This window comes from Geotrypetes seraphini, chromosome 13 (genome assembly GCF_902459505.1).
Source record: "Geotrypetes seraphini chromosome 13, aGeoSer1.1, whole genome shotgun sequence".
NCBI classification, from domain to species: Eukaryota; Metazoa; Chordata; class Amphibia; order Gymnophiona; family Dermophiidae; genus Geotrypetes; species Geotrypetes seraphini.
Window position 1 is genome coordinate 25,834,598 of NC_047096.1, and position 8,463 is coordinate 25,843,060.

Below are 8,463 nucleotides of genomic sequence, written 5' to 3' on the forward strand. Positions count from 1 at the left end.
CGTAAAAGGAGCCCCAAATATAAACATAAATACAATGAGGGTTCCTTTTACAAAGGCACATTAGTTTTGTTTTTTTTTATCACTGATGCAGTGGTAATAGCTCCAACGTTCATAGAATTCCTTTGCGCTTCGGTGCTAATACCGCCACAGCCAGTGATTTTTTTTTAAAAACCCTAACTTGGCTTTATAAAATTAGGGGGGGAGGGAATGAGATAAATTCAAAATCAGTAAATGGAAACTTATTAATAGGACTACCATGAAACAGTTCAAAAATATACTTATTAGCAGCACTGAAATTCAAGTAAGAGAGGGGAGAGTGTGGCTCAATGGTTAGAGCTACAGCCTCAGCACCCTGAGGTTATGGGTTCAAATCCCATACTGCTCCTTGTGACCCTGGGCAAGTCACTTATCTCCCATTGTCCCAGGTACACTAGATAGAGTGTGAGGCTGTGAGCCCACTGGGACAGATTGGAAAAAAATGCTTGAGTGCCTGAATGTAAACCACTTAGGTTATAAGTGGGATATAAATACTTAAATAATACATACTAAAAGGGAGATATAATACTTATGAAGCATCTAATAAGCACAAGTCAGAACATTAAATAACATAGATATGATGCTAATGGTTTTCTATAATACAGTTTATAGCTGAGGATTATCTACTGCATTATACAGGATTTTTTTTTGGGGGGGAGGGTAGAGCGGTTGCAGGAACTAGACTTGTTACTGTAACCCATGTGTTGAATCATACTGAAGTGACGTGCAGGTCATTTTATAGAATGGGGGTGTTTCAGTGGCTTGGCCCAACACTAGAACCCATTCATTTGATGAGGGAGGAATACTGTAGAAGCCGATCTGCCACGGTAACCCAGCCATCTACTGCCTTGTTTGCTGAGTCTGTAATGTTAGAAGAACTACAGGGTAGAAAGACTTACTGTTACCCCTGTAGCTCTTCGTGTGTTATAGAATGAAGCGGAAGGCTTAATGGTTAGAACAGGAGGCAGAGAAGTAGGGGATCCCAGCTCATATCCCATTACAGTAACATAAGCAAGTCATCAAACCCTTCACTGCCTCATGTACAAACCTAGATTGTGAACCCTGTAGGGACAGGGTTTCCAAGGCTTGCAAGCAGTACATAAGTAAATAAATAGAAATTGTTAGTCCAGCAAAAAAACCCAAGATACATATTGTCTTTTTTTTTTTTTCTAGATTGAAGTATGCTCAGAATTTTTAGGAGCTCATTAGAGGTCATGTTGCAGAAGTTCGATTTTCTCCAGGGGCTGATACATTTCCATTAAAGGAAATCTGCAATAAAATGTGGGAAAGTTAGTAGAGGAAATGCTCCAGGAAAGAAAATTCCTGAAAGTGTTTTTTTGCAGCAGCATGCCAGTCAGAGATGCTGTCTGATCTCAGGTGTCTTAAGAACAATTCAAGATATTAACCCTTCTGTGGGCCTGGAAGAGAAATTAACATAGGCTGAGAGCAGTGATTGTAACATCTGGTTTCTCTCTAATATCAACACCAGTTCTGCATCTTCCGTCTGGTTACTTGCCCAGGTCTGTTAGCTGCAAATACAAACCATTTTATTTCTACAAAAGGTAATCGTAATTAGGACAGGAAGGTTCTAACACTTGGACTAGTAGCACTCTGACGTGAGTTACATTACATTACATTAGTGACTTTTATTCTGCCATTACCTTGCGGTTCAAGGCGGATTACATAAGAGGTTATCTGGACATTTCCAGAAGAGTTATGGGGGACTGAAGTGTTTCCTGTGGTGTTAGTTTCTTTTGATGGCTTTTTTGAATAGAAGGGTTTTTATTTCTTTCCTGAAAGTTTTGTAGTCTAGTGTTGTGGTCAGTACATTGGATAGTTGGCGGTCTAGTTTCGCTGCCTTTCGTGGCATTTGGCGCCTCTGATTCGGGGGTGCATGAATGGTGTCTGGGTTGTGCTCTGCATGTGTGCTAATATAGACTAATGCTGCCTGCCAATCTCTAATTACCGCAGTGACTGCTGCAGATCTGGAACTGACTGGCATGAGGACCTTGGAACACGTGGCACTTACTGTTACCATAACTCATCCGCGCCGTGGCAATCTGGAAATCAGCCTTTATTGTCCCAGTGGCATGTCCTCCTTACTCGGAGCCACTCGCATCACTGACGCGTATGTACTCTCCCACCCCACCCCCCCTCAAATCACAAGCTTTAAGCTGATATCGGGATTGTCTCCAGCTTACCTTTTTCCTCATTTTGTGTTACATAGACCATCAAGAGAAACTAGAAACTTCTACTTATTTGCTTATCCAAAAATTAAGGGGTGTAGATATAAGACCTTCTTAGATAGGACCCTAGCATTTCAAGCTGGTAGGCAACAATTTTGGTTAGGTAAATGTATTCAGCAAGCTATGTTATCCTATTGTTATCCTTTGTTCAATAAGTTTATTACTTAGTGAGTTTTATTATTGAGATTCTGTTTTACAAATATTTGCATTTTTTACTGTATTATTGTATTTTGCTGATTGTCCAGCTCTTTTTAGTGTAAACCGCCTAGAACTTTTGGGTTACGGCGATATAAAAGAATAAAGTTATTATTATTCTGCGTTCTCTAGCAGCAGGACCCCTTGTGGAAGAGTAAAGCAATATAGAAGCCTAAGAATAGAAGAGACTTTCCCTATTGTTTGATACTTCCTATTATTTGGTAGGGATCCCAGTGGCTTCCAGGACTGGACATTCTCCACAGTGAGATGCTGGGGTGAGAACGCAGAAGGTACCTACCGAGTGATCATCACTGATATAGGTGAGTGTGATTGACCCTTGGCTACAGATAATATGCCAGGCTCTTAAAATGGCAAATGAGGCATTAGAGATGCCATGGATCTCCTTACCTGTGGGAAGAGTATCCATAGCTCAGATATAGGAGAAGATTTAAGAAGGGCTAAGCTGATTTAACGGGCGTATACATGAGTAGCGATTTTGGGAGAACCACTGTTAACCACATCATACACAAATTTGAAGGGAGCATCTAATTTGAATGGACCTTAGAAGTGTATGTTTTCTTGCTCCGAGTCACACATTTCTGTTCAGTAACTACTCATTTGGAGTTGAGGAGTGATTGGGGTAAGAATTGTATTTATCTCTGATGTAAATGAAAAAAAGCCAATGGAGTTCTGTAGCTCCACTCTATAACTGCCTTTCCTGGGAAGTGCAGTTATGCAAAATCTGGTATTCACACATATAAGTGCAGTCATTTCCACATGGAGATAGCAAAGTCTGCCACCTGCACCTGTAAATGTTGCTCTTTATTTGATTGTGGTGCCTTTAGCCAATTTGTTTTGGTGCTCTTCCGCCTCCTGTGGGTCCGGCATATCTCCCTCCCTTGCTCCAATATTTCTCCCTTTCTATCCTCCCCCCTCAAGGCTTGGTCTGTCTTGCCTTTTCACACCTCTCTCTCACAGATCTTCCCTCTTCCCCCACAAAGACCTTCAGCCAGCCACTGAGTCTTCCCTCTGCAGCATTCTGCCTTTTCTTATGCAATTTCCTGTGGGCAGGCACAGCAGAGAGAAGACCTAGCCAAAGGCAGCCAGTCTTCATGCTGCTGCTAGCTACCCATTTAAAGTTTTCAGGTCCACAGGGGAAGACTTCTAGATCCATGGGTTAGGGAGGGGGGGGGCAATAGGAAGAAGAGACTAGGGAGTGAGGAGAGAAGATATGGTAAACTAAAGAATGGAAGGATACCAGAACCACTGGAGAGAGGAGATTGGAATAGAAGGCTTAGCTATTAGACCAGGTAAGGCACTGATTCGGATGTCGGAGACTGGGGATTTTGACACCCTTTATTGCCAGCATCCTGAACCAGTGCTCTTCAGGTCCAGTGGTTCAGGATGCTGGGTTCTTCCAACTATGCATGCTGTCAAATATGCATTTTTTTTCCTGTGGCCTTATATGTATTTTATTTAGGTGTCCCTTTTCCAGCCTAGGTGATCTATACAAAATTGGGCTTCTGATGTCCTTTTCTTCCAGGAAATGAGTCTCTGGAAGCAGGAACACTGAAACAGTGGCAGCTACTTCTGTATGGCTCCTCTTGGACCACTGAGGAGGTGAAAGAGAGGCAAAGGTTAGTAACAAAGAGATTTCTCCTTCAAGGAACAGAGATGGGCTTTGGAGACATCTGCATTCGTTCTCTGTAATCCTCATCTCAGCTTGTGCAAAATAGAGATGCAAAAATTATAGATAGCTTAGATTGCAGTGACCATGTTACATTTTTGTTAAAGGTACTGCATGGTTTCCACATAGGTACTAGGTGCAGTTCAAATTTTACATGACCTGGCTGCCAGATATCTTCAGCCACAATTTGAGGTTTATCAGCCCACTTGTATATTATGATCAGCAGATAAATTTGATTATTGGTAATTCCTGGGAAAAGATAGGCATGACTTCAAAGTACTAGGGAGAGCACATTTTCTGTAATTTCACTAGTTTCTGGAATTTGTTTCATCTGATCAGACTAGATAAACTTGGTGAATGAGGAAGAAACCTACAAGTTCACAAAAGTTAATAATGAGAAATCATAAACCCAACACAGCCATAAGAATGCATCAGATTTGTAAGCAAAATAAATAGTCATTATGGTGAAACATGATTATGTTGGGTTATGTGATTTTTTTGAGGGTGGGGATTTATTTCTCTTTTAATAAATTATTTTTTTAAGTTTCTACTTATTTACCTATTTATCTTTTCATCATTCAAGTTTCAAGTTTATTAAAAAATTTGATTAATCACTTATCATGAATTCTAAGCAATGTACAATTAAAATAAGGAGAATACATGTAGTCATAGAAAACAGACATTCATATCTTTGGGCCCCTTTTATCAAACTGTGCTAGAAGTTTTTAATGTGAGCTGGTGCAGTAAATGCTCCAATGCTCTTAGAATTACTATGAGCTTTGGAGCACTTACCTCACTGGTCCCCGCTAAACACCTCTAGCACGGCTTGATAAAAGAGGAAGTTTATTTGTGGATTTCTTGGGGGGGGATTTCTTCACTTGTCTCCATGTGATTTGGAGTGTAAGTCCTTGTACCCCTGTCTAAACTTACTTGCATAATTTGACGCGTATGTAATAATAATAATAATAACAGCTTATATACCACAATACCGTGAAGTTCTATGCGGTTTACAAAGATTAAGCAAAGGTACAAATTGATTGACTGGGATCTCTTCATGGAGGTAGTTAGGGGATGGGCCATTAGTGTGGGCAGACTAGATGGGCCGTGGCCCTTTTCTGCCGTCATTTTCTATGTTTCTATGACTTTAAGAGGGGAGGAAGAAAGAGGGTTAATAGGACAGGAAATCCATTTTTGAGGAGAGAGTGATCAATAGAACAAGTATGTAGTCTTAGTATTTTTATAAAAAGTTATTTCTGTGCATAAAACAGGATCCTTTTCCTTCAAAATTGCCTTAAAAATTACTCCCAAAATGACTAAACAGTTTTCAGATAGCCTTTAAATTTTCCAGATAATGAACCTGTGTAGTCTCATGTCTCTTACTCTGTCATGTGATCTGAATGTTCCCCCCACATATACCATTTTATAAGTACACAGCACTTGAAAGGCAATTCTATAACAAATTACTTACTTTTACATGCCACCTGTTCACCTAAATGTACAGAATGCGGATGTTTAGGTACCTTAAGTGTGTACGTATTGCAAAAATGTTATTTGGGTATTTTACAAGTAGACTGTCAAATGGCACAATGCATATCTTTAAGGAGGAACTTCACATGGGCAGGCCTTAAGCAGGCAGCTTACAGAATACTGTAAGTTGCCCATATGCCTGTTACATTTAGAACACCCTATTTATGCCAGGTCTTTGGCAGGTATAAATAGGAACATATGAATAGCCTTACTGAGTCAGACCAATGGTCCATCAAGCCCAGTAGCCAGTTCTTACGGTGGCCAATCCAGGTCACTAGTAATCCAAAGTGTAGTAATATTCCATGCTACTGATATAGGGCAAGCAGTGATTTCCCCCTTGTCTTTCTCAATAACAGAGCATGGACTTTTCCTCCAGGAACTTGTCCAAACCTTTCCTTAAACCAGCTACACTATCCGCTCTTACCACATTCTCTGGCAACGTGTTCCAGAGCTTAAATATACCCTAATATTGGGTCTTCAAATGTACACTAATATTCAGTAAGGACACGTGGTCGCCCAGGTGTCCATAAGGAATAGTCTATCACCCCACATTTCCAGGGCAGCCTCTTATAGAATTGATCTTTTGGTGTCTGGATTGCAGCTGTGTTCAGGTCAGTGCTTGCGTGTCCATGTTGCAGTGCCCAGGAAGGTTAAGCTGGAAGTACACAAAAGTCTACATGGTACACAGAGAAATGTACAGGAGTTTATTTCTTTACATCTCACAGTACAGTATGTGAGGTTTCTCACTCATTATATTGCTTCATTAGGGTCATTAGTGCTTTTGACTTCATTCCTTTAGATTAGTGGAGGAAGCAATGGGTGGACAATATCTGAATCAAAGCTACTCCCTCCCCTGCCCACCCGGAATGGTAATCCCAGAGCAAGAGATCTATATGATCACAAACAATACCCTGAAGGTAAGTAATAGGAATAGAGAGTGTTTGTGTATGGTACCTTGATGCTAAGATGGGTGAAGGAAAGCAGGAGAAGAAGGTCAGTGTGTCTTGTACAGTACCCTGAAAGAAAGACTCTGTGTGTTAAAAAAAAAAAAAAGAAAGAAGGGGTGTGGGTGTCAAATTCAGTACATGGAAAGTCAATGGTTGGGGTGTGGATTTGTGTGTATCACATACATCAGAGGTGCCCAGTAGATTGCAAAGGCAACGCAAGTCGATCGTGAAGCCCATCCCGAGCTCCGCGATAGACTCGTGTTGCCTTTACGTTCTGCTCTCCCTGCTTCCCCGATGCCAGGCGCATACCCCCCCCCCCAATCAATTCTGATGTCGGAAAGGAAGTTCCAGGCCAGCTAATCGCTGCCTGACTGGCCCAGAACTTCCTCTCCAACATCCTGCTTTCATTTAGCTCATCTTTTAGCTCTCCCCCAATTTCCTCATCACTCTCCTCCTCTTCCTCAAGGTCATGCATATCGTCGTCCTCTTCTTTCCCCGATTCTCTGCATCCTTTTCCAGGGTCACTCTGCCTTTCCTTGTGATCGCTGCTGAAAGTGTCATGTGTGCCAGCATCCTCTGTCTTTTGTTAACTGAGGACTCAGCATCTGTGGGCTCCAATACCCCTAGAATACTGTATAATCCAGTCATCCCAGGCGAAGGACTGTGACAAAGAGCTCTTGTTCTGCCACTTGTGCAGCCACAAACTCTTCTCCAGCTTGCGGATCTCCCACTCCTCCTACACATGCATCATGCAGTCAGAGGATTCAGTTTCTTGACTGAATCCCTTCAAGACTTTTTGTTTTAATTTAATTGGTTGGACAGCTCAGAAGGTCTGCCAGCCCAACCAATCAAAACAAAGATACTTTAAGGGATTCAACTCCAGAAATTGAATCCCATGACAGTTCTTGTGTGCCGAGGAGGAGAGGACACTAAGGAGGAGGAGCCCAAATGCTGTGCTGGCATGAGATTGGCCAGCCTTCAGCTGTTGGGGTATTCACTAAGGGCACTGAATCCCCTGACAGCATGATGCCCAGGACGGAGGAGGAGCTGGGAGCCTGATAGTGCATGCTTTATGCTCAGGACAGATAAGGAGAATGAGAAGGACAAGGAGCTTTCACTGAAAACCCTGAAGGCCCTGATGGCATACCACTTCTTCTTTTCTATGTAGCCTAGCATCTTTCTGGCTACAGCCACCACCTTGTCTCATTGTTTCTCAGACAATAACACCCCACGGTCTATCAGCATCCCCATCTCATACATCTTTGGATTATTACCCTCCATCACTCTTCATGTCTGCATTAAATTTTAGACCATTCTTTGAATTTTTGTAGATTACTTCTCATGTTGCCCTCTCCTTCTGGGGTATCAACTCTGTTGCAAATCTGTATGTCATCCACAAAAAAGCAAACATTTATTTTTAATCCTTCAGTAATGTCACTCACAACTATAGTAAACAGAATCTTCCCCAGTATTGATCTTTGAGACACTGCACTGTTCACTTTCCTCTCGTCTGGGTGGATTCCATTTACCACTACCTTTGTCGCCTGTAAGCCAACCAGTTTCCAATCCATTTCACTACTTGAGCCCACTCAGCTGTGATGAACCACATCTAGCATATGTCCTCGATCCAAGACAATATCCTGAAGATGAGAGTTGTGTGTCTGAGATGATTGGGAGAGGTATGTGTGTGTCACATACAGTGTCCTGAACATCTGAGATCTGAGGGTGATGTCTGGCATATACACTTCTCCCTTCGTATTTGCGGTTTTGATTATTCACGGTTTTTAGCTTGCTGGCTCCTCCCCCCAAATTAAATCAGCTTGCA

The 8,463-nt window shown here is 41.8% G+C and overlaps 1 protein-coding gene across 1 annotated transcript in view; it reads left to right on the top strand.

Annotated features, from left to right (window-relative positions):
- The window catches only part of PCSK7 (proprotein convertase subtilisin/kexin type 7), a 55,345-nt gene that overhangs the window by 44,696 nt on the left and 2,186 nt on the right, over positions 1-8,463 (top strand). Inside the window, exons 12-15 of the mRNA XM_033918968.1 lie at positions 2,008-2,164; positions 2,703-2,797; positions 4,021-4,114; positions 6,491-6,608. Of these exons, the coding sequence (XP_033774859.1) occupies positions 2,008-2,164; positions 2,703-2,797; positions 4,021-4,114; positions 6,491-6,608 (464 nt within the window). The remainder of the gene's footprint in view (positions 1-2,007; positions 2,165-2,702; positions 2,798-4,020; positions 4,115-6,490; positions 6,609-8,463) is intronic.